Source organism: Megalops cyprinoides, chromosome 12, assembly GCF_013368585.1.
Source record: "Megalops cyprinoides isolate fMegCyp1 chromosome 12, fMegCyp1.pri, whole genome shotgun sequence".
NCBI lineage: Eukaryota > Metazoa > Chordata > Actinopteri > Elopiformes > Megalopidae > Megalops > Megalops cyprinoides.
This window is the reverse complement of record NC_050594.1, coordinates 29456053-29483641: the sequence shown is the minus strand read 5'-3', so window position 1 is coordinate 29483641 and position 27589 is coordinate 29456053. Positions and strand designations below refer to the sequence as shown.

At 46.4% G+C, this 27589-nt stretch overlaps 1 protein-coding gene across 1 annotated transcript; it reads left to right on the top strand.

Annotated features, from left to right (window-relative positions):
• Nucleotides 1–1205: 1205 nt before the first annotated feature.
• On the top strand, nt 1206–27589 carry eif2ak4 (eukaryotic translation initiation factor 2 alpha kinase 4). The gene is made up of 39 exons (XM_036542772.1): nt 1206–1560; nt 2025–2140; nt 3289–3391; nt 3913–4086; nt 4203–4283; nt 4605–4747; nt 4846–4958; nt 5631–5788; nt 6127–6662; nt 7207–7322; nt 7665–7819; nt 7964–8394; nt 8910–8982; nt 9066–9155; nt 9265–9387; nt 10442–10546; nt 10662–10725; nt 11422–11501; nt 11866–11967; nt 12085–12135; nt 12418–12654; nt 12988–13063; nt 13422–13543; nt 13707–13756; nt 13851–14019; nt 14342–14458; nt 14862–14927; nt 15006–15176; nt 15561–15695; nt 15791–15898; nt 16162–16290; nt 19129–19215; nt 19806–19918; nt 20033–20091; nt 20944–21047; nt 21380–21448; nt 24334–24378; nt 25210–25328; nt 27192–27589. Exons 1-39 carry the CDS (start codon nt 1432–1434, stop codon nt 27247–27249), a joined length of 4977 nt encoding a protein of 1658 aa, XP_036398665.1. The 5' UTR covers nt 1206–1431; the 3' UTR covers nt 27250–27589.

Sequence of the window (27589 nt, the reverse complement as noted above, 5' to 3'; positions counted from 1 at the left end):
TATTTATAAGGAAAAGGGAGGATATAAGCTTTAAATTAATATCACATAATTACACTATTTGTGCTAAATTATCCCCATGTAAATTATGTCAATTTTAGACCTTAAATATGAGGGATCCGTTTGATCTGTGTGAAAAATAGCTTTGATGGAGAGGCCGAGTTAGAGAGATTGTAAACTTCTGTGTGGTTGGGGGACTTCTGTCCATATATGGTCGGACTGGGGGCGACGGGGACAGATGCATCCGTGTCTCTGACTGCCACCCCCCTGGTCTTCCTCCCTACCATCTCTCGTTGTTGCAGCTGTTGCCTGCTAATGCCTTCTCACATTCAGTACTTCTTGTTTGTTTGCCATCCCAAACTTGCCCCTGTTTCAGACCAAGATCAACACAGCATGCCAATCTGTCTATATATAACATTGGAGAGAACAATAAAGGCCTTTTCATAGATTCCAAAAAAGACAGAGCATATTCAATCACTTTGTACCTGTTCTTGTACAGTAATGTAACGGAAACTTTAATCATACATAACATTTGTTCAACAAAAATGGGTACAGATGAAAGAATGCTTTAAAATGTTTTACATCTCAACACAAGAAAATGTGTGAAGACTGGATGCTGGGTGGATGTGGCTAGGCTTAATACTGATAGCTACCTGTAGCTTGGAAACCATGATCAACACTGCTATAATTAGCCTGACAAGAGCTTGTTATCTGAGGAATGCTTTGTCGAAATAATGGAGCTGTCAAATATGATTCAGATAAGTTAGTTATTTTTTCACTGTATTTTACAAGTTAGTACAAATTATTACTGTTCCCAAACACTTGGCATAAGTCAATGAAATAACGATTTGTGTCGTTTTCTTCATTTAAAATTATGACACTATCATTATCAAAAGAGACCATCTTGATGAGAATTAGCGAAAATTACAATAATATATAATGCACGTCACCAGTGAAGGAATATCACACGTCTGTTTTCATAATACCAGTTCTGTCGTGAGAAGATTTTTGTTCATCGTGTACATTAATTTCATGGCTACAAACGAAGAAGACAGAAGTATACGCAAATATGCCGTTGCTACGCGTTCGCATTCCGCCACACAGACACAGCCACCACGCCGCTTCAGACCACGTACTCCGGCGACCATGGCGAATACGTGATGACGTTAAATGTGCGACGACATGACGACTGCCACGCGCCAGCATTTTCATCAGCACTGTGGATGCGTGTTGTGATAGCTGCGAAGTTTTGCTAAAAAGTTTTCGTTTGCGGTGGCTACACGCACATACATATAAGATACGTATGCTATCGCGATGGAGCAATTAACAATACTTAAGCGTTACTGCATATAGTAAGTAACGCATTTTAACGCTGGCGTCTTTAAAGAGGAAAGGGGCGTGCGCAAGCAATAACGTTATGTATGTTGCAACAGAATGAGTTCTTTCCAAAGCGCTGCGGATGAGCTGGACGACTACGCTGTTCAACAGGAAAATGAACTTGAAGCGCTTGCATCTATCTTCGGGGATGATTTTGAGGATATTCGGAAAAAACAACCATGGAAGGTACAAAACCGTTGCAGGTGTTAGCTAGCTGACTGTCTGGCTTATAGCATCTGTTGTTTCCGCATCTCGCTGGTGAATTCCAGTTCTGCATCTGAAGACGGTAACACATGACGATAATCTCGTTTATCGGGAACATGCATGTATTTCTCAAATTAGTATGTGTCGTCTGTTACCACCACAGATTCATACTCTGGATCACGCTCTTGTCAAGTCATGTCACACGTAAAGCAAGCGTTTATGTCCACCTGGCGGCCATTGATTAGTGCCTGGCCATTGTTTTGCGTGTTTTGACAGCTAGCTATTGCCATATCATTTCATCCATATCAAGACCACAATACATCAATTAGTCGTGAAATAGCTGGAAGTCATTCGCAAACATAAATCTGGAACCAGTGAGATATATCATAAATAATGAGGGTATTGTGGCGTGGAGAGATTCCGCAGTTTCAGGTTTTTTCCTCCAGGTTAAAAGACCACCAGAAGTGTACCTTTGCCTGCGACCGAAGGGGCTGAGCAACGGACAAGAGAGCTATGTAAAGGTGGACTTGCAGGTCAAATGCCCACCGACATACCCTGATGTGTGAGTGTCATATCTGATGAACTGAAACCTTGTGCGAGTGGGAAGAAGTCCTTTTCCTGATTCCTTTTTCCCGATTCCTTTTTCCCTAGTTGAAATTGACATGCTTTGAGTCTCTTTGACCAGCCTATGTACACTGTGTCGTTGGATTCATAAAACCCATTTGGGCACAGGTTTGCTTGGATCTATCCAGTATTATGTGACATTTAATTGTACTGTAGTTATGCAGCAGGTGCAGCTGTACAATTGTGTGTTGTCTGCAAGTCACAAATGTGTATCCATCTTTTCAATGATCTAGAAAGCCCGAAAAAAGACGTGTGCAAGTTTGCCACTAAAGTTCCAATTTATTGACATGCAAAACCAGAGAACTGTGAATAGCTCTGAGCACAGATATGTCATAGTCCTCTTCTAAGCCTTCAGAATATGATGTCAACATACATAAATTTCAGGCCTGGGTCACCATTTGTATTTGGAATTACATATATTAGATATACATTGAAATTACAAAAGTAATTACATAATCTTTATTACGTGTGTTTGAGGTGCATGCCAATTCAATTTTCAGTGTTTCAAAGTTAGTTTCAGTGTTTGATCAAAATAAGTCACTTTTTTTACATATAGCTTTCATACAATGCTAATTGCAACTAATGCACACAGTCTTTCAAAAATCCAGATGTGTTTTCTTTGCAAACATGTAACTATTATAGGACTATGTGTAGAAAGTACTGATATTATGCTTTTCATAAATAGAAGTAATATTTCTTATTTTGCATAAAGAACATTACCTTTGGAACGAACTACATGTGAAATACTTGTAAAAAGTATATTATATGAAATATTTCCAGATATTTTCCAATACTGTAGGAATTTATTGTCAAGCACATCACTGATTTGACATTTGAACATTTTTAAATTCATAATTGACCCAGATCTGGTAATTCTGAAATAAGAGGATTTCTTTTGAGCCCTGTGTTCATTATTATCATCATTATTATCTTCACAGTGTAGATCTTAATTGCCATTTTTCTCTGCACATAATTTACCCTCTGCTTGTGCTAAAGGTTTATGATGTTTTGTTCTTGACTTCCAAACCTGTTATCTGATGAACAGTAATGATGACCTTAATAATGAGTTTCCAATTTGTGATGCAGGCCTCCAGAGTTTGAGCTGAAGAATGCGAAAGGTCTCTCCAATGACAGTCTCCACAGCCTCCAGACAGAGCTCACCAAGCTGGCAGCAGATCGGTGCGGTGAGGTGAGCCAAGACAGCGGCCGATGCACGAACTCGGAGCTCTTACAGAGGGGCCCTCCTCAAGACTCTCCTGTGAACTTGAAATGACTTCCACAGAGCAATTATTCAGTCGGGCTCTTCGTGTGCTGCATGCGTTGCAAACACCCATTTAAACGAAAGATATTCCAAACACGACAGATGTTTACAGCCGAATCATCTAGGAGGACCAGATTGCTCAAATAATATTCAGACCTGTATTCCTTTGGTCTCAGATACAAACGTCTAAGGCACAAAATGTGCAGTCCACTGCCTGGACTGATCACAAGCATCTGTGCTGTGCTTAGCCATTGTCCGTCAGTTTGCTTCCAGTTTAGACTTTGAATGATGTGATCACATGCAGTTTAGACTTTGAATGATATCACTCCCCATAAAAAAAAAATACTGACTTCTGAATGACCCTGGCACCGTGGCTGAGGCCCACCTTTGCACAGCATGTCAGTGTGCTCCGGTCCACTGAGCTCCCTCCCCTCCCTCCGTTCCCCCAGGTGATGATCTACGAGCTGGCTGACTACGTGCAGGGCTTCCTGAGTGAGCTCAACGTGCCTCCGTCGCGCTCCTTCCACGAGGAGATGCTGAAGAACCAGCGGCGGCAGCAAGAGAAGCTGGCCCAGGAGGAGCAGCAGAGGATCGACCAGCAGCGCCGGCAGGAGGAGCAGATGGTGAGACCCTCTGTCTGCCCTCCCACCTCCCCTCCCCTCCTGTCTGAGCGCTGGTCTGTGTGCGGTCCGGCCTGCTTCTCATCCATGCTAACCCTGCGCCTCCTTTGTCTCTTCAGCAAAATGAGATCCTAGCTGAGATCCAAAGAAGAGAGGAGGAGAAGCGGGAGGAGAGGAAGAGGAAAGAAATGGCCAAGCAGGTGCCTGTCTGCATTGTAGTTGCAGTTTTGTGATTTTTTTGTTGGTGTTACCATACTTTGTGAGCAGTCGGGTACTCAGTATTATGATATGTTTAGAGGAGTATGTGGCAACTGTTTTGGCACCATTTGTGTCAGTGGTGTATGTTTTGTATCACATTTAAACCATGTTAAATACTCTCAGAGCTACATATTTGCATGAAACCTACAAGCAGCAAAGAAGTACATGTTAGGTTCCCTGGAACACCTTGTTAAATGCGTACAGGAGCCATTTTGGCAGTGATCAGGGTGGCTGGATGACTGTAAACCTCTGTAACCGAACAGGAGCGGTTGGAGAGCGCATTCCAGCCTACGTCCGAGAGCCCTGTGTTGGGAACCTCCTACTCCAGCGGACCAGCCTCAGAAGCCACCGAACCAAAGAGAGGGGGCAACAATCGTAGACGGACCAATTCCAGCAGCCGCCACAGGCAGGGGCCTGTCACACTGTCCTTAAACTCCATTCAGATAGCAGTACTCTTTCGGTGGTGTGCTTTAGTTATAAACGATGTTGTTTATTTATTACTAGGCGGGATACATATCACTCCTTCAGCAGTGATGACAGCCCCCGGCCCCTAGAAGTATTACACTTTAGCAGCAGCTCTCTGGGAGATATTACTGTACACAGAGGCAAATGCATAGGTAAGTCCTGTCTGAAAAGTCCTGTTTTCCGCTACAGTGAGCCGTTTTTTTTAGGTGTAAATGTGGGATTAAATATGTGAAGTATATATGTATATATACTTCATGTATTTTTTAATATTATGAGTTGTGCTGAATCCTTGGTTAATAAGTTGTGTTGTTTCCTTAGACAGTATATGGTGTTTCTTGGCTCTGACTAGTGAGTTAAAACTCAGTGAATGCAGGATTAAGAGTAAACATTAGCCACTTAGCTATGATTCAGATTAGCCAGAACAGCTACAGTTTTGGAAAACATGTAAACGTAGTCACTCTCCCAACACAAGCACAGTGGAGACTGTTATGCATGTACCAAATGGTTGGCTGTAGACAGAAACTCTTCTAGAAGTGTAGATGAGCTTTGCTGAGACACCAGATTTCATTGTATGTTAAACCAGTTTAAATTACAACAATATTTAAGGAGACTGAGCACATCGGCCTATATGATGGGTCGTTGTAGCTTTTTTATAAGCAGCTAGTAGTATTATAGATATGTCTTTTTTCTAGGCGTAATAACGTTGTGGAGGTAGTGTAAAGGGGATTGTTGCAAAACTGATGAAATGTTATTCATTGGTTATAAATGAAGGTAAATGTCGGACAATTGTAAGTGTTTGAGAATGCTGTGCGGTTTTCTGACAGGTACAAATGAAAAGCTGGGCCGCAGCGTGTATTATGGGTTTGAGGCCAACACGGGGGACTTTGCTGTGGTGTATGAGTGGATTCTCCGCTGGAACAAGAAGATGGGCAAGTTCTTCACCACTCAGGAAAAGGAGAAAATCGAGAAGTGTAAAAAGCAGGTGAGTACGGAGCCGGTGCTATTCAGCTGTTGGTTGGTTGAAATGATTAAAATTCGTTTGCAAGAGAATCTTGTGTGATAGTGCTTTCAGAATGGTTATGCTTAAGATTGTATGGCAATTTTAATTTCTGGCAAAAAAAAATAATTAGCCGCTTTCCCGCCCAGTTATTCTTTGTTATTTTGTGTCCACGCTGAAGCAATGCACTCCTTATTTATAAAAGGAGGTTTATAGTTTTATAAAGGGCGGGGATCATCAGAGTGTGTCTCTAAATGAGTTGTTCCTCAGTGTTGGGTGCACCTGCACGTTCTGCTGATGGCTTACCCCCCCCCCCCCCCCAGATCCAGGGAGCGGAGAGTGAGCTGCATTCGCTGCTGAAGCTAGACCACCCCCACCTGGTGCACTACACAGCACTGAGCCACCGCGAGCAGGAGGACTGCCTGGTGGTGGACCTGCTGGTGGAGCACGTGGCGGGCTGCAGCCTGTCCCAGAGCCTGTCCCGCGGCACGCCCGTGCCCCTGGACCGCCTGCGGCAGCACGCCACCCAGCTGCTCTCCGCCCTCGACTACCTGCACGCCAACTCGGTGGTCCACAAGCAGCTGTCGGCCTCCAGCGTGCTGCTGGACGCTGAGGGCGCCGTGCGCCTCACCGACTACAGCCTGTCCAAGCGGCTGACCGACATCTGCAAGGAGGACGTCTTCGAGCAGGCGCACGTGCGCTTCGCCGAGGACGCCCTGCCCAGCAAGACTGGGAAGAAGGGCGACGTGTGGAGCCTCGGCCTGCTGCTGCTGGCCCTCAGCCAGGGCTGCGAGGTCAGGGAGTACCCGGTGGCTGTGCCCAGCAGCCTGCCCGTCGACTTCCAGGACTTCCTCCGCAGGTAGCAGCACCCAGCCTCAGTTCCTGGGCCTTTCAGCTCCAGAGGGCTCGCTTCTGAATTGTCCACATCCTGAATCGCAGTGCTTATTTGTCATCCTGAAATGGGTTTTCCGGTGGTGTAATGCACAATTGCAGCAAACTCTTACATTTCTTTCACATGTTTTGTTTAGCATGTCTTTGTAGACTTTGGAACAAGCTAAACTTACCTTGCCAGCTAAGCTTACCTTGCCAGCAAAGGAAGCCAGACAGGGGATTTTCCACTAAAACTAAATACTGTTTGCAGCCTTTCAGGACTGGGAACATACGCTGTTTGACTTTGTTCCCCAACAAAGAGTGGCAGGGCAGTGCCCTGTATCCGCACGGTTGTGTTTTTGTGCCAGCTTTCAGCTTTACAATGTGCTGTGGGACCCGTGGGGGATTAGGGGGTGATGGCCACCCATGCGCCGTGCCAGGAATGTCCCAGATGAATGTCCAGCTCTATAAATAAGCGGAGTGCTTTGGAAGTTTCCATGTTCAGCGTGCGGTGTTGGTCTGTGTGCCTGCAGGTGTGTGTGCCTGAATGACGCTGACCGCTGGAACACGCAGCAGCTCCTGGGCCACCCCTTCCTGAACCCCCCACCCCCCAGGACCCCGCCCCAGTGCCAGGATGATAGTCCAGATGGTGGGGACCCCGCCCCCCTCTCACGTGGTCACTCCCTCTGCTGCATTGTTAATGATTACCCTCTGCCTTCCCCAGCTGGTTGTGTTTGTTCTCCAGGTTTAACCGTATGCTTTTCATATTGCATGAGTAATTTAAGAAAAAGGAATGCATTGTCTTATAAAGTCATGAACGCACACTGGTATATTGCCCTCCCCACCAATCCCACCCCTCTGCCTCATGTACACACACACACATACACACACATACACACACACACGCTCATACCTGCAGTGTCAGATATCTCCAGCCTTTCATTTGTAGAGTACGGCTTTGTTAAGTGCATCCTTTGCCATCTTGTCACAGACATGGGTGATGACTTCGCCTCCACTGTCATTCCCCGCGGCCACATCCTCAACACTCCCTTCAGTTCCCACATCCCGAAGCAGTTCTCCCGCTACTACAGTGAGTTTGAGGAGCTGCAGCTGCTGGGGAAAGGGGCTTTTGGAGCCGTCATCAAGGTGAGGCACTTCAGTTAAGGTCTCTTAAAGGGTCAGCATTAAAAATGCTCTCTGCAGATTTTCAGCTTCATCTCTTTTTAAAAAAAGACTGTCTCAGTCTCTAACTTTTTCCGGGTTGACCCCCCCCCCCCCCCAATGCTTCAGGTCCAGAACAACCTGGATGGCTGTTACTACGCCGTGAAGCGGATCCAGGTGAACCCGGCCAGCCGGCAGTTCCGCCGCATCAAGGGCGAGGTGACGCTTCTGTCGCGGCTGAACCACGAAAACATCGTGCGCTACTACAACGCCTGGATCGAGCGGCACGAAACGCCGTCCGCGGGGTTGGTGAGCAGCGACAGCTCGGCGCCTGCCAGCTCCTCAGACAAGCCCCCCCGGCCCCCGTCACGCCCGTTCAACGAGCTGGGCCTGCCAGACAACGTGGAGGACGACGCGCCCCCGCCCACCCTCGCCAGCTCGGTGGAGTGGAGCACCTCCATCGAGAGGTCGTCCAGCGCCAAGTGCAGCGGCGCCGACCCGGAGTCCAGCGATGATGAGGATGACGAAGAGGAGGAGGACGTCTTCTGTGCATCCTTTCTGTGAGTGCCGTGCCCTTGGGACCAAAGCGCACGCTGGGTTTGGTGCACATTCACTTGAATGTTTAAATCATTGGAGTAAGCTGTGGATTTTTGAATAGCTGTAATTTGCATTACTGCTGTTCTGTTTCTGGTTGCTTCCTTTGTTATGAGGTTCTTTCGTGTTACCGGTTTTACTAGGAAAGCTTTTTCAGTAAGTTAAAATTATTCATTGCGTAATTATTAATTGTTGGGATAAGGATGGGTAAGTCATAAGTTTAGATAAGTTATGGGTCTGTGTGTTACTAGTTATACTAGTATGTTACCAGTTAAGGTGTGGATTTATCTACAGTATTAAAGGAGAAGTTGTATTTTGCATATTGTTTGTATTTCATTAGATATGTTTTAATAGGTTCATTACTTTGAGATTTTTGGTTTTTACATAGTAGGTTTGTGTATGTAACAATTTTTTCTGATGTTCGGACTTGCTGACCTTTACACTTGTATGATTTGTTATGTCTGTGGCATGTCTTTTCCAGCCCACCTAAAAGTGATTCAGAGAGTGACATCATATTTGACAATGAGGATGGGAGCCGAGACAGCCTATCCCAGGTCTGTATTTCGGCTGGCCGCCTCCTCATGGCATCTCTGTCTGTAATCAAGCCCCCTCAGCGAAATGTGTGTTCCCTCTCAAGGTGGAGCAAAGCAAGAGGAAGGGGGCAGACACCACAGAGAGCACCGACTCGGAGAAGCCGCTCATGGTAGCGCATCACCTGTACATACAGGTGAGCCTCAGTTCACCCACAGAGCAGCAGTCTCACTGATAGGGTCTGGTCATGTGCTCCATTGTGGCTCTAACCTCTTTCCTGCTGCTCATTGTTTCCCCCCCTGCAGATGGAATACTGTGAAAAGAGCACTTTAAGAGACACGATCGACAAGGGCCTGCACCAGGACCGGAGCCGGCTCTGGAGGCTGTTCAGAGAAATCCTGGATGGGCTGGCCTACATTCATGAGCAGGTCTGCGCTCTCCGGGAAACGCTCATGCCGAAAACTGCGAAATTAATCAACAGGTTAAAGCGTCTCTGCGCGTGTAATCTGCCGTGGGCCACCAGGTGTCGCAGAGGAAACCTGCGAGCTGGAACACGGCAGAGGAGACAGAGAGGGGTCCCGTGTCATGTTCAACTAGCAGGGAGAGAGTGCAGGACAGTCATGAGACTGGGAAGAAGGGCGGCGTTCCAAGTCCTGGGAAAATTGCTGCTGTCATGCCGAATAACACAAAGCATTAGATTATACTCTTTAAAAACCTTACTGTTCCAATTTTCTGTGTCCTTGAACCTCTATATTGAATAGTGTCTTCTTCAATCAAAGCTTTCCCCAGCCAAATAAGTGTGTTTTGGGAACTCTGATACATAAATAGAGAAGGCATATGAAAGCAATCACTGTGGCCGTACTTCATGCTTCATGCTCGTGTAAGAGAGCATGTATACATGCCTGTGTATGTATGAGTGAGTGTGTGTGTGTGTGTGTGTGTGTGTGTGTGTGTGAGCATGCACGCTTGAGCGCACGCGCGTTTGAAAATGCAGATGTACACACGGCTCACAGATGAGAGAAACGTGTAAACGTGCGTGCGTGTACGAGAGCACGTGCGGACGAGTGTGCGCGTGTTTATGAGAGCGGGAATGTTTGTGTCCGTGTCTAGATGCGTGATAGATGTGTGCGTGAGAGACCCTGCTTATCTGCTTTTTTGCTTTACACGTCGCTGTTGACTCTTCACCAAGTCCAAATCCGTTGGCGTGGGAAATCAAATCCCGTGCCTGTGAGCCAGTGCACTCTCCTCCGCTCCTGAAGTGTGTTTGAGCTACGTTAGATGGATGAGTTTCCTCTCGTTTTGCCTCCAGAGTTCGTCCCTGATGTGTTCCTGATGGAAGTGTTCGCTAGCGGAATGAGCAGACACGCTATAATGGCACACAGCATCAACAATGGAGTGTGCAGCACGTTCAGAGTCATGGTTCCAATTAGCTCCCAGCGATGATTTCTTTTTTTCTGCTTTTATCAATTTCCTCTCCAACAGGGAATGATTCACCGCGACCTGAAGCCTGTCAACATCTTCTTGGACTCTCAGGACCATGTGAAAATCGGAGACTTCGGCCTGGCCACCGACCATCCTGCTAATGTGGTATACATTTACTGCACAGCATAAACGTGTGTCTTTCTGAATGGAAGTCGAATGAGACAAGTTGCCACGTTGTTAAAGTGAAGATGTAAAGGTGTTCCTCTCATCTCTTTGATAGGCAGCAGGCAAGCTGGAGCCTGAGGAAGGCGGCTCGGCTCTGATACCTAAACCAGATCCCACAGGTAATCAGAAGCCAAAGTCTTTCTTATTCTTCCCTAATTTGTTGTCCAACCTGGAGGCTCTGGTTGGCTTGCTGCGATTTGGATGTGGCCTGCTTTTTATATGCCATGTTGCCTCAGATAGGCCAGGCTTTCGCACCTCTTAATCCAAAGTGTTTTGTCAGCAAGGCTCTCAGAAAAACATTGGCTGTCACCCTTCCTTTAGACTTCTAATACCAAGTTATCTGTAAAAGGCTCTTTTTTCCACTTGTGAACTGGGTAAGGTTTTGGATAGGCACAATTTGTTTTTGTTGAAAGGAAATAAAGGCCTGTCTCATGTGTTTATTGCATTACTGAACTCTACAAAACAAGGACTCAAACTAAGGACCTGCGGTCCATTGCAAGATGGTGTGGTGTGCGATGCTTTATGCAGTAAGCTGAAACATATGGCTTTTTTGTCCGTGTGGCAGTTTCATTTTCCAGCCTGAATAACTGTAGGCACAGAGGTTTTTTGGGACCCTGTCTCGGCCTGGGAGTCACGTTTCGCATATCTATATCAAGGGTGTGAAGTCTTTTAAGATGCAATGTGTCATTTACAGGAAATGTGAAAATAAGGAATGGTAATGCTGGGGCTAATTAAGAGCAGAGGTTGCAATAGAAACTGGGCATAGATTTCGCTTCTCTGCTGTGTTTCATATCTGGCTTTTCTTCTCCACACAGACAACATGACCGGCATGGTTGGCACTGCCTTATACGTCAGTCCAGAGGTACAAGGAAACACCAAAGCCACCTATAATCAGGTAAAGCGGATTCATGCAACAATGCCAGTATTTTGTGGAGCAGTCTGTGTAAGTCGCCAGCCCAGCCCTATCGCAGGCAGCAGTTTTATTTAGAAACATTTTGTGTATGAATCTTTTCTCCCTTCTGTGGATACTGGATATAGCCCAGAATATAGACTCATCCATCACTGTTTCTTTATGTTTTCAGCATTAAAATCAGTTAGGTATTTTTATGCAGGAAACTTAACAACACCAAATATGGAAACTGTCCTGCAAAGTAATACATGTGTTGGAATGGTTGTTTGAACCAGTTTGGCTTTGTGTTTTGGCCTCCTGCTGTACGTGTCACACACTGTGTGTCCTCCTGTTCCGGTTCCTCCCTCAGAAAGTGGACCTGTTCAGCCTGGGGATCATCCTGTTTGAGATGTCCTACCGGCCCATGACCACCGCGTCCGAGCGGATCTCTGTGCTGAGCAAGCTGCGAACGGTCAGGCTCTTCACCTCCGCCAGCCCGAGTTAGCTGAGCCTGTTAGCTGAGCCTGTTAGCTGAGCCATAACTAGAACAATGCTAAACACGGTGTCATTCCGTTGTTTTGTCTTCCAGGAGGCCATTGAATTCCCTGAAGACTTTGTGGAGTACGAAAGTGGAACACAGGTAATCCTAATTTAATGCAGACGTGTATTATATCACACAAACACAAGTAAGCATCGAACATATGGCCATAATATGGCCAAAAAGGGCTTTTTTAACTTATCCATTGTACAGCGAAACTTATACTTATTTTTACAAGACAACAAAAGAGTAACAAGGCCAGTTGCAACTTTTAAAATCTTTTTCCATGACATATATCTCAGCAAGGGATGTGGACGGAGCAAAATGCCTGCTGTGTTTCCTTGCACAATTTGCTATATCCGAATCTGTGTTTTTGTACTGCAGAGGAAGGTGATCACCTGGCTGCTGAACCACGACCCGGCCCTGCGGCCCACGGCTGTGGAGCTGCTGAAGAGCGAGCTGCTGCCCCCTCCCCAGATGGCGGAGTCGGAGCTGCACGAGGTCCTGCAGCACACCATGGCCAACGTGAACGGCAAGGCCTACCGCACCATGGTCGGCCAGCTCTTCTCCCAGAGCATCTCCCCTGCCATAGACTACACCTACGACATAGACCTGCACAAGGTACGAGCCGCTACGCTGTGTTGCCAGGCCTGTGTGCGGTCCTGTGTGGTGCCACCTTTTGGTGTAACGTATTGGAGACAGAGTACTTTACGTGAGAATAGGTCACCGTCAGGACTATCAATATGAAGTAAGCGAATGGTACACACTAGAAGAATACCTTCAGATCTCCACCTGTAGGTGTCACTGTAGAGCTGTGAATTTCAGTGACGATGTCTTGGTCTCTCATGGTCAAGTTGATGCCCTGTCACTGAAAAGTGACAGGGCATCAACAGTTTGCAATGCAGTCAGTTGTTTTGTGGTTTTAATCAATTAAGTAGTGTCTTTTTCTTTCAGGGAAGTTTTAATGCCAATAACGCCAGGTTACAACAGAACGTTTATGAAACAATAACCAGGATCTTTAAAAAACATGGTAAGCACTACTATGGTTTGTTTTTTTTTTTTCTAACTGAAGCATGTTGTTATTTACTTGGATCAGTGTCTCTCTTATTCTCAAGAGTGTGCGTGAGTGCATGCCTGAGTGCGTGTGTGAGCGTGTGAGTGTGTGTGAGTCAGAATCAGAATAGACTTTATTGTCATTGCACGGTGGGGGTACAACGAAATTGTGGGAGTGTGTGTGTGTGTGTGTGTGTGTGTGTGTGTGTGTGTGTGTGTCTGTCTGTCTGTGTGTGCGTGTGAGTGCATGTGTGTGAGCGCATGTTTGTGTGTGCATGTGTGAGTGTGTGTGTGTGTGTTTGGGATGTAACGAGCCTCTCTCTCCATTGTCTCAGGAGCGGTGAGGCTCCAGACTCCCCTCCTCATGCCTAGGAACAGGAAGCTGTACGAAGGCTCCGAGCTCGCCTGCTTCATGGACCACAGTGGCATGCTGGTCACCCTGCCCTATGACCTGCGGGTAAGGAAACAGGAAGTCGCAGTACGTCTGCCCCAGGAAACATCTGAGAGCGCAAATGTTTCCTTTATGCGATTTGTCATAATCCTGAATTCCTGCCCTCTGCTCATTCAGCCTGAACTTTGTGTTGATTGGCTTTGACTCATTCCTCTGTCTTCACTTGCAGCTGGGTTTCGCAAGATTTGTGGCAAGGAATAACATTTCCAATCTAAAACGGTAAATATTGTGAAGTGCACGTCGCTCAGTTTTCCGTCAGCGTAACGCCACTGTTCCCCCTAACCGTGCGCCGTTTCTCCGGGTTCCCGAGCAGGTACAGCATCGAGCGGGTGTACCGCCCCAGGAGGCTAGACCGCGCCCACCCCAAAGAGCTGCTGGAATGTGCCTTCGACATCGTCACCCCTGTCACCAGTAGCTTGCTCCCTGATGCAGAGGCCATCTACACCATCTCTGAGATCGTCCAGGAGTTCAGCGCGCTCCAGGTAATGCCTCGTCTCCAGGTCAGATTTCCGCATCCCTATGCGAGGTCGACACGGCTGCTGCACCATAAGGCCCGGTGCTTTTACTGTGATCACTCCATTAATAACGTTGTCTTCTAAAAGGGTTTCAGAACTCAAGTCATTTTGCTTGAATGTGTTCCTGAATGTTTGACCACTGGCAGAGCAGCGCTGACCATTATTCAGTGACTTTCTGCCCAGCCTCTCTGACTCACTTCGACTCTTTTCACACTGTAGTGTGAGATCAGGGCTGACATTGCGTTATGTTGTAGTGTTTGCGCTGAAGCTTCATCTTTGGCGTCCACAGGAGAGGAACTACAGCATTTACCTGAACCACACCAGCCTGCTGAAGGCCGTCCTGCTGCACAGCGGCATCCCTGAGGACAAGCTCAGCCACGCCTCCAACATCCTGTGTGACGCCATGGTGAGGGGCTGCACGCCCGTGCTGTTTCCATGCCGACTGTGCATAGCGCTTAGTCGTTATGCGCCAGGTGTGGCACTTTCAGTTTCCCGAGCAAAATGATGGATTTAGACGGTGGAGACCAGCTGTGGAGGAAAGCTCAAGCGTGTCTTCCCATCTTTAGTGAAGAAAATCCGTTATACTTCATTAAAACTTTTGGTGACCAGCGCTTCCTCATCCTACACCCTTACCCCAGAGAATCTGTCACCCTGAACTCTGTTAAATATAGAAACCTTATTCCTTTGACCCGCCCAATCTTTCCTCAGTTTGCTGATGGGGAAAGCCGTTATTTTCTCATCATCGTGGGGTGTGGAACTGCATGTGTGCTGTTAACACAGGTCGTCCCCTCTCTGGCTCTGTCCCCCAGGGCGAGAAGCTGACAAGGCGAGAGGTGGAAGCCAAGTTCTGCAACCTGTCCCTGTCCCCCAACAGCGTGAGTATTCCTCTGGCCGCGGTGGGCGGGCCTCGGCGGGGGTGTGCTGGCGTGTGACCGCGGCTCCTCTCACCCCAGCTGCAGACGCTGTATAAGTACATCGAGCAGAAGGGCGATCTGCGCGAGCTGACCCCCCTCATCAACTCCCTGACCAAGCAAAAGACTGCAGTCACCCAGCTGGCCAAGCAGGGGGTGAAGGACCTGGAGGAGCTCACCAGCCTGCTGAAGAAGCTGGGCATCAGGCTACAGGTGTGCTTTTCTGGAAGCGCTCCGCTAAAAACCACTTATTTTACAGCAGTCATGCTCTCACTGGCACGGGGACTTGTTAAACTACCCTCCACCGTCTAGTGGGAAGGTGTGCCTTCCCACTAGCACTGTCCTCCTGTAGACCAGCCCCCTCCGGATTATCTCCTGTACCTGGAGAGGAAGACTGCCTGCTGTATACAGAGAGCAGTTAATTCACAGTTAATCTATGTTTATCAAGGACGAGATGTGATGCACAATGCACTATTTCTAGTGATGTTAGACGAAGTGTGATAATGAAGTGGTTGTGTGGTCTTGTATGTTGTGGTGTGTGTGTTTGTGTTTGTGTGTGTGTGTGTGTGTGTGTGTGTGTATGTGTCTGTCGTGCAGGTGGTGGTGAACCTAGGCCTGGTATATAAAGTGCAGCACCACAGCGGGATCTTTTTCCAGTTTGTGGCCTTTGTCAAGCGCCGCCGCCGCACCATGCCTGATGTCTTAGCAGCTGGAGGACGGTACGACCACCTGGTAAGCGAAAAGCAAGCGTTCCTCGTAATAGCAGCGTCATATCCGGCCATAACAACGAGGCATAGGCAAACGTGACACTGACGCACGCTCTTTAGATCCTAGAGTTCCGAGGTCCGAAGTCCTCGGGGCCGGTCCCCTCGGCGGTGGGTGCCAGTTTGGCTCTGGACAAGGTCTGCGCTGTCCTGGCCAACATGGAGGAACCGGTGGGTACCCATCACCATTACTGTTTTACTGTGCTTGTCCTCTCACTAGCCAGTATCAGTTGAGTCAAAACGAAACTGTCTCAAAAGGTGGGGATCATGACATTAATCAGAGCTGTCGGTCAATAAAATGCTTCATTATGTGCTTATATAAAATGCTTTTACATAACTTGCATGTCAAGTAAGTGCAGTTGAGTGATTTCTGTAGAAGATTTTAGCGGTAGCACCAGCTGTGTGTGACTGATGTGATTGTCCTTGGTCCCCAGCCCTTGGTGAGCAGCTGTGACGTGCTGGTGGTCCCAGTAGGCCAGGCCTCGTTGAACAGAGCCATCAATGTCATCCAGAAGCTTTGGAGCGCCGGGCTTTGCGCAGACATTGTCCACGATGTTTCACAGGTCAGAGCTCCTTATTAGAGCAGTGCATTAACAGCTTTCTGCCCACAGAGGGCGACAATATTTCAGTTGATGGGAAAGTTGTTTTTGCACAGCTAGTAGCTTTTTTCACTTCTTAGTAGACCTTACAATTGTGAAGCTCCAGAAAAATATACTTTTTTATGTGGGATGCTGTGCATAGTGAGATATGATTCGGGATATGTTGTAGTAATTGTTCACATGTTGTAAAAGAGATTATTTCACTGTGATATAGAGATTGTTACCAGTAACTTGTGAGTTTTTCATGGGAATCCATTAACTAATTATGTGAGTAAGTGCCATTTGAGCATGTCTGGTACTTTTACTGCCCAATGTGTGATTTTTCTGAATTTCCAGCTGCCTTTTCACTCTGTTTTCTTTTCATGTTAAGCGCTTTTTTCCCCGTGTCTCGTTGCAGCGGTGTAATTGTCTGGCTCTTTCCTCCAGGTGCCATACCTCTGTCACATTCTTCATGTTTATGTTACGGCCCGGTCACAGCCGAGGGTCTGTGCGTCACTGCTGCTCTCTCTCCCACAGCCTGGCACAGCTCTCAGCCCCCAGCTTTCCTTACACAGGCCTCCCCCTCTCTCTCTCTCTCTCTCTCTCTCTCTCCCTTTCTGTCACTCTCATTCATTCCCTCTCCCCCTCTCTCCCCTGCCTCCCTCCTCTCTCCCTCTTCCTCCCTCAGTCTCACATGCTCCCCTGTCGTTCTCTCAGTCTCCTTCTGTCCCTCGCTTTCTTCCCCTTGTTGGCTCACGCGCTCTTCTTTCCTTCGCCTGCTCGCTATCTCGCCCTCTCTCCTCTCTGTCTCACTGACTCAGGCTTTGGCTCCTCAGATTGCCCAACTCCATTCCCCAGTGGCTCAGAACAACAAAGGGGGAGAGCTGGGCTTGTTTCAGGTTACATCTCCCCTCAATTGGAAAGACACAGCTCGGCCCTGACGTAACGAGGTCTTTTAGCGCTGTGTTGCTAACAAGCTACCCAGCCTCACAGTGCCGCTAATGCAGTTAGACTGTGAGCAGTGGTCAGGAAGCCCAAATGAATGTTTTTTAAGGATCTGGCACCCCCTGCTCACCCCCACCCCCGCACCTATTGTTTAACACCTTGCACATGCAGTACTTTCATACTCTCAGTCCAACCCCTCAGTAATTGGCAGTTCAGATTCTAGAGATGGTTCCAGTCTTTTTGCTTTTACTGTCCAAATATGGCCAACCTTTTCCATATGTGGCTCCCTCCGCTGCATGTGGTGCAAAGCTGCTCCGTGTTCAGGTGCTCGTGTGGGCGCAGGAGCCCTGGATGCAGGCCCACGGAGCAGCCGTAAATGGTAGGCCGAAGGGCATTATGGGAGAACTACCGTGATATATATATATATGGCCAGTTCCTCTCTGGAGTGCCCACTATTTGATTAGGATAAATCAACCCCGAAACTGGCCGACACGGGTGAGCGAAATACCTGTCCTGTGAAAGCTCGAGGCGGGCCCGCGCCTTTTCAGAGCAGGGCTTGGACACGGCAGCTCCGTGCCGTCCCGCTGGAATTTATGGTACAACTGCAGAACTGTTCCTCCAGCTCGGCTCTCATTTTCCAGCCTAAACACCCCAGCACAGTGCTATCTTTGTGCTGGCTGTTTCCCCCCCGTCTGACCACATCACTTACACTGATCTCTGTGTGAAATGCAGGAGTTTTCTTGCTTTTATTAAATTCTGCCGATGTAGCCGAATGTGGCACCCGGTTTCGGTTTGTGCGAGAGCGCTGATAAACAGCGATAAAAATGAAGTCCACTGTAGAGCTTCCTGCTCCCGACAGGAGGAAAAAAAAGGGGCAAATTTCCGGCTGCGTCGGTGGGTAAACTGCCTCTGGAGTTTGGCCTGTTAGATGAGGCCCGCTTTAATCAAGCTGGAGAGGCTGAGAGAATGGGGGCCTGTTCCTCTAGTCCCAGCTTGTGAAGCACACACACTCCCCTGTCCCACACTCAACCTGCAGTCAGTTTATAGGACCTTGCAGTGCAGAGGCCCTCTGGGTGCTGGCTTTGTGAGGGTGACGGTTGCAGGTTCCAATCCTATGTAGCACCTATGTAACCTATGTGCCTTTTCAGAGGAAAAATAAGGCTGTTATTGGGCAACGGAACAGCTCATTCAGCTCATTCATTCAGTCGTTATTAATTAAAGCTTGAGTTATGTCTGAATAGCAGGAGCATTTGAGGTTTGTGGTTGAATTCCGCAATGGTTCATGAGTATTTAAGCATCACAGGGTTATGGCTTTGGGGCTCCTTCTGGCATGAACACAAAATGCCTGTTTGCCCTGATTGTCTCATTACTCAAACTAACGAGTCCCTCCACCTCCCAGCAGATGACAGGCCCCAGGCAGTGGAGAGAGGTTTCTGTCCCAAACTGGGATACCTAAAGAATAGTTTGTAGAGAGAGGAGGAATACTTGTCAGCCCCACTGATGTCATGTGTCAGGACCCCACCGTCTGGGAAGGCTCACACTGTTAACATTTGGCTCTGGCAATGCCATGCTTAGATTTTATGCACTGTCAGCTTATCTTCTTGACGTTTCCCCATGCTTATTGGCAGAGGAGGATGACGTGTGACTAGACTGTGGCGCAGAAAGGTGATCCTGTCATGGGTTAGCAAGACCTTGAGGCTGAGCTGTAAATATGTGTCATGTCAAAGTAGGCCAAACTGAAACCGCACAGCCCTTTCCGTACTGGGTAGCAAGTAGCCTTGTATTTGCCTTCTAAGCAGGCTAGGGGATAGAGGAGGACTGTGAGATTCTGTCTGGTTGGGAAATCCACATTCACCATGCTGCTGTTCTTGTCTCCAGTCCCAGGAAACGGTGCTGGAGCACTGCAGGCAAGCCGGCATCAACTGTGTTGCGCTGGTCTCTGACAAAGAGGGAAACTACATCAAGGTGAGAGCTGCTACCTCCAGCTACAGACTGAACAGTTAATAAACCTGTAAAAAACCTGAAACAGCCAACAGACAGACCCGTTGGCCTTCGTCTCTGTTGTGAAAAATTTCTACAGTTAATTGTGCACTTATTTTCAAATAGTTCATGCCTTGGCATCCTCTTTGCAGCCCCGATGGTGTGAATCATGTAGTGCGGATTGGCTTCATTTGTACAACTGGTAAAATTCTCTCTGAGAATCAACGCAGTGTGAAATGCGTTGAATTGGTCAACATGGTATTTTGCCATTATTTGTGAAAAAGCACTGGATGCTCTCTGTGTTTTTTGCATAGTGACACTGACAGCCCCTTCCCTGTGAGAAAGTAGCATGATCTAACAGACTTGTTTGGCAAACAGCAGTATTATGGGACATGGAAGAAAACTGTTAGCAGCACATTGACTAGGAATGTGGAATGGAATTGTGTGAAAGGCACCAAGGATTCTATAAGAGAGTAAGGTGCAGAGAAAGTATTCTTTCCCCGGGGCCATTTTCAAATGTATCTATTCTACAAAAAGGTTGCTGAAGAAACTGTCATTCCATTTTTCCCCCTTAGGTCAAGTCTTTTGAGAAGGACCGTCAGACGGAGAAGCGGATTCCAGAATCGGATCTGGTGGATCACATTGTCCAAAAATGTCGGACCAAATTGTTTGACGAGAGGAACAGCAGGTGCGTGGTGCTATCTGTGTTTGCTCCCAGCACACAGGCACTCATACTGTACACAGTGCCCCAGGGACCAACTCAATTTGCCTTTGCTCTTTTCTCTGTTTTCACTCTTAACAGGGAGATATCTGAGAGCGTTTCACTTCAGAATCCCAAGGGATCACTTCTGCTTACCTCAGGTGCAGTAAAACGAGCAGCTCCACAGCAGAGCAGTGGCCTCATGTTGAACATGGCCTGTCCCTCAGCTGGGACTGTGGGAGGGTTGACTGGTGTTCTCTGTTATTTAAGATATCGCAGACTTGCTGAGTCTAGTCTTGTTTATCGGAGTGCTGTGAACGGCCCCATATTCTGTACTTTTGTGGGACATGTCCGGCACGAAACGCAAGTAAATTATTTTCTGCCTAGCTGACACCCATAACTAGTGGCCTCCAGATGTTACGTTTTGCATGCTATCTGGCTTGCTGAAATATGTGTCTGCCTGGATTGAAACCCAGTTCCTTCTGGTCAGATCTGTCCTTACAGGTAGGAGCCTCAGTGTGTAGCAGTGTGACCCCACACTCTGATGACCTGGGCTCATTAAAATACTTCTTTCCTTGTGGAAAACTCTACTTGAGGCATTATCACAGTTGGAAGAATTCGGCTGGAAGTATTGGCCGAGAGCTGTCTATACCGTTTTCTTCTTTTTTTTCTCCTTGAAGTTCTTGCCATAAAGGGTGCTAATCGCTAGCTTCCCATGGTCTGGCCTGCCTTTCATTTGTTTCTGTTTAACAGTCCACAGATGGTAGAAATATATTTAATTGATATTAGAGGAATAATAACATTGAGCAATAATTGTGTAGAATTTCACACTTGCCTTGGCAATTATGTTAGCTTAATGCAGCACACTGTGTATAGTGGTGGTTTGAGTAATATAGAAGCAACAGGAAATGTTTCACAGAAGCGATTCCCATGAGCCTTTAGCATAGCGTGTAAGATGTTGGGGCCCTGCAGTCCTGGCTGAGAGGGGAGCGTGTTGTTTTTTTGTTTGGCAGGGTCATGTGACCCACATGGCAGCAACGCGGTGATGAACATGAATGTGAACCTCATCACACCGGAGAAGGTGTCCGCTAGCACCAGGCGGCGCTATGAGACACAGGTGAGCCAGGGCGGTGGGTGGGGGGAGCGGGGGACTTCCTATGCACTAGCACTGTAGAGCGCATGACTCGGCATAGTTCACCCAAGAAGGATGGCCATTTCACGGGTACTGTAGCATGCCCTTCCCATCAGGGCTCTTTTGTGGAGGTATTGTGTGAGCCAGGTTAAGCCTCACTCATTTGCCTTCCTCAAAACACACATGCTGCCTCATCCACAGTGTATAACTTATACTCCATGGTTTGTGGAGATGAAAACAGCCTTAAAGCCTTTTATTTTCCCCAGACTTTTGTCCTGATTACGTGTGTAATTACTCCTCTCCTTTTCTTTTCACAGATACAAACCAGACTGCAGAATCTTGGTAGCAATCTGCAGAACAAGAGCAACGATATTGAAGTTTTAGCTGTAAGTGATTTGTTTTGCCCGCACGTGTTCACTCAGATAATATCTGTTAAGTCATAGAATAATGAAATGAGTTGATTTCGTAAGCACGAGTTCTTTTTTTTTCCAGGTTTTACTGGCAGCCTATAGTGCAGTGGGAAGTTGCTCTCCCTCTGGGAGTTAAATCGCTAAAGAGTGATTCCAGTTGCTGTAGAACGATAAACAGAGAACAGAAGGAGACTGTCATTTGGATCTAAATTACTTACATATTTAGATTGTGGTTCGATTGTGATTTGAGAACAAGGAATTTGCAGAATAACCCATATACTGCATTATTTACTGATCACCACATGCTCAGACTACATTCCCCATTAGATGTGTAGCTGTGTAGTTTTGATGCTTTCTCCCATGTTTTTTTTTTATTGTGTGTTTGGGGGGGGGTGCCGTGGTTCAGTGTGGCCATTAACTGCAGAAACATAACAAACATGCTCATCATTAATACTGGAACATTGCTAGTTTTCCATTGAGGCTTCCAGGTGGGGCCACAAAAGTTATGTGGGAAATGTTTTGGGAGATATATTCCTGTCTAAAAATGTCCAGCCAAGAGCCAGTTTTGCCCTGTGATAAATAGCACCTAAAAATTGGGTGTCCGGGGGCAAGCAGACATGTGTATCAGTTACGGCATAGCTCACAGTTCGTGCTCACTCCTCTCACTGGGAAAATAGACATCAGACCATAGCTGCATTGATTATTCCATCTGTTCCATTCATCAACCAGAAATATTTTACACTTTCATAGGATTGGCATAATTTCTTGATGGCAGATGCTGTCCAGTCACCATTATGTTAGGTCTGTCCGAGACAGTGGTTTCGTATAATTGAAAGGAAAGTGTACTGGATAATGTGCAATGCACATTTGTACTGGCACCACGACTAAACATGTATGCAGGAGTGTGGCGAAAACGCAAGGAAAGTACATCTGACAGCACGTTATTTAGCTAGCCAGCTAGCAAATTCTGACTTTGTAGTGTTGTTTACGGGTTCACTAGCTAGCTACCTAGACATCAGAATGGGATCTTGTACTGTACGAATGGTAGGATTGTCTTAACCATACGATAAGAACAGAAACCCGTCTGAACTACATACTGAGTTCCCATTCCACAGAATTGAAAGGCCATCTGAATCATGATGCTGCTCCATGAGAATATCTTCTTACCCGGACACACTGAAATATATTTGCCAACATAGGAAAGAGTTAGAAAATTAGTTAGCTAATGATACTAAGCAAGAGACATGCTTTGTGGATATGCAATGTAACATTGAGTTGAAAGTGATGGGAATTCTGAACTCCTTTGGATTGCTAAAAGACTGAAGAAAGGTCAACATCATTTATACAGCATGATACCTGCACCTCAATGATATTCAGAGAGGGTGGCTGTATCTCACTCCTGTACCTGTTCCTTTCACTTACCTCATCTCTCCCATCATGTCTGAAACAGCCATATTTGAAACTGTCCTAAATCTGGGAAATGAAGTTCATTTGGGCTTTAGTGGTTTATTAGACCCTGAAATACCTAGTTGTATGGAGCCAGCAGCTTTACGGACCACAGAGCTGAGGGGTATCCTGCAGTGCTTTATGCGACATGTGGCCCAGGCACATTGGTTTCACAATAAAACGTTTTTTTATTTTTTGATTTTCATCCAGCGTCCTTTTACTAAAATATCAGTGTGAGTCATAAATCAAAGTGGTTTACATCTCAACAATAATATGGTGATCTAATATAAATATGTCATATTGTTGCGTATTGTGCAGTGTCGAGTTACATTTATGATTGTCCACATCGAGAGTTTATCGCTTTTGCATGTTTATGTTACGCTTTCCTCCGTTTGTATTGGTATGAAGCACAAAGGCATCTGGCACAAATGGCTACATTTGATTTCTTAATCCCCCTGCTGTAAGAATACATCAAAGGAACCCGAGTTCCGACTCTGGTTTTGTGTGTCAGTCGCATAGGTCGTAATAAATAGCGGAGAGCACTGATCCCATTATGCATCTTTATATATGAAGGTCTGAACGCTTCTCCCTCGAGTGGCCCTTGCTGTGATGTCAGTGACACATGACATCGAGGGTCACTCACAGCGGGGGCTTATGTGCTGGGGACCGGGTCAGGATGTGGCTGTTGACATCCATGCACAGAGTCAGACTATTATGGAGTGTGTGATAAAACACAAATGAGTACAAGTGGCAGAATGTGTAAAAGTGTGTGTGATTCATTTTTGAGGTGCACACATTGGAACAATATAAACATTATATTATGCAGCCGTACGTATTATAAATAAGCATACGTTCTGTAGTTGAAACAAGTATTAACAAACATTATTTAGCACTTGTCCATAAATGGGTTGAATTTAAAAATAAATACACAAATAGATTTTGACTATTTGGCTTAAAAATTCAATCCAGTTTTTAGAGACTAAAATATCTGAAATGTCCATTGTGTAGCTTATTCAGCTTTGAATGGGAAAATGTGCTATTTTATATGGTGTTTTCCTTTTTCTGTTGACAGTGTTTTTTCCTCGTACAAGGGGCACCGTAAGAAGCATATGCTTTCAGAATAAATTCTTATAATAATAATGGTAGAAAATGAGCCACCATCAGCCTGAGCGGAAGTAATTGTTTCCAGTATTTTGATTGGCTGTTTGTGTTTAACTGAAAACTGATTGCTGGCCTAATATTAGTAAATATTTACCACCGAAGCAAGTGCCCATCATTATTAGCCCAGACTGAAAACTTCCTATGGAAACTACAATGTAAACTCTAGTCCACGCTGAGGTCTCTGGGAGGAGAAATTCCATTGTGCTTTGTAGTCAAGCATTCTATGCAATCCTTATTCTGTTGTTCTGTTTCAGGTTGACCTGCCGAAGGAAACCCTCATCAACTTCCTGTCGTTGGAGGTTTGTAGCAAGCTTTGTTTATTGTAACTTGCAAAAGCAAATACAGTGTACCTCACTGGAATTCTGGGAGGGGAGCCTGGCAGGAAGAGAGGATCCTGTGTCTGGGGGTGGCATGTCTGGGGAGAGAGGAAATGGAGGTCCCAGCTTCCTGTACTTAGTGAGTGAACCTCTGTCAGAGAGATAATCACCTGTTCACTGCCCACTGAGCAAGAAATGCCCTGAACTTAAAGAATATTATCAGAAAGGAAGTACAGAATTCCAAAGCACTGAGCTTGGTGCCTGCAAAAATAGCAATGCTTGTTTTCATTTCAACTGGTGTCAGTTATGTGGTTGTTTTGTGTGAAGTATAAAGAAAGATGTTATTGATGCCAGCTTTTATAAGCAGCCGCTTGTGCTAGGAGAATAGAATGCCTATAGTGTTACATTCCTCACACATGTGGTTTTGCCAGTGTCAAAGAAAACATTTCCATGGGACAAAATAAATGAAAATGCAGGGTATATGTGACCAGGCCCTCAGGAAATCAAGCAAGGATGTGTCTAATTACATTCAAGTGAAAGCTTGAAACTCTTTAAACCCATTTACCGTCTCTGGGAAGAGGGACTACAGGCCCGATGCTGACAGGCAAAATATACAGGATGTGCAGTCGTACCACTGCACTACATTTCTTGTAGTACAACTTCCATTTACTGAAGGTGTTGGAACACCATTGTACACAAACTTTGACACTTTGACAAACTTTGTTCATCTTTATAATGGCATAGCTCATCAGTGTGGGGCTCCTCTGTTAAATGTCCAGGCAGATTTAGGTCCCCTCTTTGCTTTTTCTGCAGTTTGACGGAGAGGAAGAGCAGTTCAACGTCAGTGTGAAGCACTTGCTCTCACGCCTGCCAAAGCAGCGCTACTTGAAGTCTATCTGCGATGAGCTCCACCGCTTCAAAATAGTTAAAAGGTTTGTAGTCCCTGCAAAGGTGCTGCGCTGTTTCATTGTGGATGCCCAGGAAAAGCCCCACTGTTGGACAGACAGGCAGCAAGCTCCACCATGCCCCCCCCCCCTCCCCCCGTTCTTAGGGCCTAAGTCAAGTCTCTCCCCATTTTATTAAAAGTCATGAAACCTGAAGCAAACAGCAGAGCACATTAAAACACTGTTTGAAGTGGGGCTGCTTTAATAGCCAGCGGCTGCCGAAAGACCATCCCCTCACCTAGAGTGTAAATCCCACTTAAAGGAAAGAAAAAACTGTCTGTTGAACCGACGCTGCACTTAAAACCGCTGCCTCGAACAGGCTTCAGTTCAGTGCTGGGGAAAAAAGTAGGGTCTTGAGAACCGACATTGTACTGCAGACCGCTGCCTTGAACAGGCCTCAGTTCAGCGCTGGGAGAGGTTTGCCCTGTCTGGGGTTTCACTTGTGCCCTTGGAAATCTGATCCTGAACCTGGGACTTTGTTGCCAGATGAGTGGCAGGTTGGCATCCCTGTGCCACCCAGCCTTGGTGAGGGTTTTGGGAGCTCATACTCCTACCGGCACGCAAATCCCACTGCTTACTTTGCACTTGAATTGCCCATTTAATATGAGGAGGATTGACTCCGCTGCCAATACTCCGACTGTAAGCCCTAAGTAAATTGTATCATGTTGCAGGGCTCTGCCTCAAAAGCTAAAGCTGAGGGTCAGAGGGTTTCAGAGCTGCATCTGGCTTAACATGTTGTCTTTAAAATAATGCTCGCAATACAGAATGAAAGGCTTCTGGCTTTTGGTTCCAGAAGTAGGCTTCATCGACGGCCCAGAAAGCAGTTGGTTTTAATTTACCTCTCATACACGCATCTCATTATTGCTGAGAAACCATGTTTGCAGGCAATTAACTTTATTTGGACTCTGCAACAATGGAGATATTCAGAGTGGGATTTGTGTGTGTGTGTGCTTTTTTTTTTTCCTTTTTTTACCGCACCTCAGACGGAGCTGGATGCTGGGCGCAGGCCCCAGAAACAGGGCTGCACAGTCAGCGGCACCTGGCTGCGCCACTCCTGTAAACAGGGAGGCCTAGCAAACAAGTGCGGCCCTGGGCAGCTGGGTGTCCCTGCGCCAAGGACTTGTCCTCATTTCAAAAGGAGTTCATGGCAATCAGCAGCACAACCAGTGCCCTCCACTCTACAGATTCCTGAGGCATTTGGAATAACACCTCACACCTCCATCTTATGAATGGCATTGTCACATTTATTGTTTGGAAAGTGTGAAAACACTCACAGTGGAAACACACAAAATGTACATAATCACATGTTAAGGTACAGTGGGCCTATACTTTTCATAGCTGCAGAACTCTGCAGGCCCAGATCAAGTTTAACCACAGCCTGCTTATTCCTCTGTGAACCATTTTCCCAGTTCTTAGATAATAACTTGGAAGAACCCTGCAGTAAGTGATAGGAATGAAAAAAATTGCACTCAAGAGGCTTAAATAATGTCACATGTTTAAATGTATTGCCAGTTGTTGAGGACAAAGTGTGCTGTGGACAGATTGAGTGGAGGGCTTGGTGAGCAACTAATTTACCCCCTCGTAGTATGTGCACCAGGCGACTTGCTTATGAGGAGGCATGACATGGTCCTTAGAATTGCTAAGACCCTACATTAACTACAGTGCTATTACAGTGCAGTATTCACATGTCATAGATAGGTGGGTATCAGATTTATGCATATTACTTATTTTTGGCAAAATGTATGTGCCATTGTGCTAAAGCATGAGCCATTGAACACATATTTGGCATTAAGGATGAGCCTTAAACACTGCCCTGATTTGACATGTATGCTATCTGTGGTGCCTTTGCAGGGTGGCAGTGGTGGTATTATACAGCTACAAGGACGATTACTACAAGATCCTCCTCTGAGCCTGAAGATGACACCGTCGCTCTGAAAGGCGTCGGCCCAGAAAACCCGCTGCGTCCTTACCTTGCTGCTTGTTTTCTTGCAGTACAGAAATGCACATTGATGGTGGTTCACCAAAGAGCAGGAGCTGGATTAAAATGCTTTGCACTGAGAGTGCCATTTCAGTTTTGCAATGAAGGCCCATCACATTCAGATTTCCCTTTTTTGCATTTCACAGTGTTGCGTATCTTTCTCACTCATCCAAACCCTTGCACAAATTGTGTTTGATGACTTGGCACAGCATTGTGATAAAACATCTGAGCAAGTATTGTTATATATAAGAAATTAGTTTTATAATTTAAA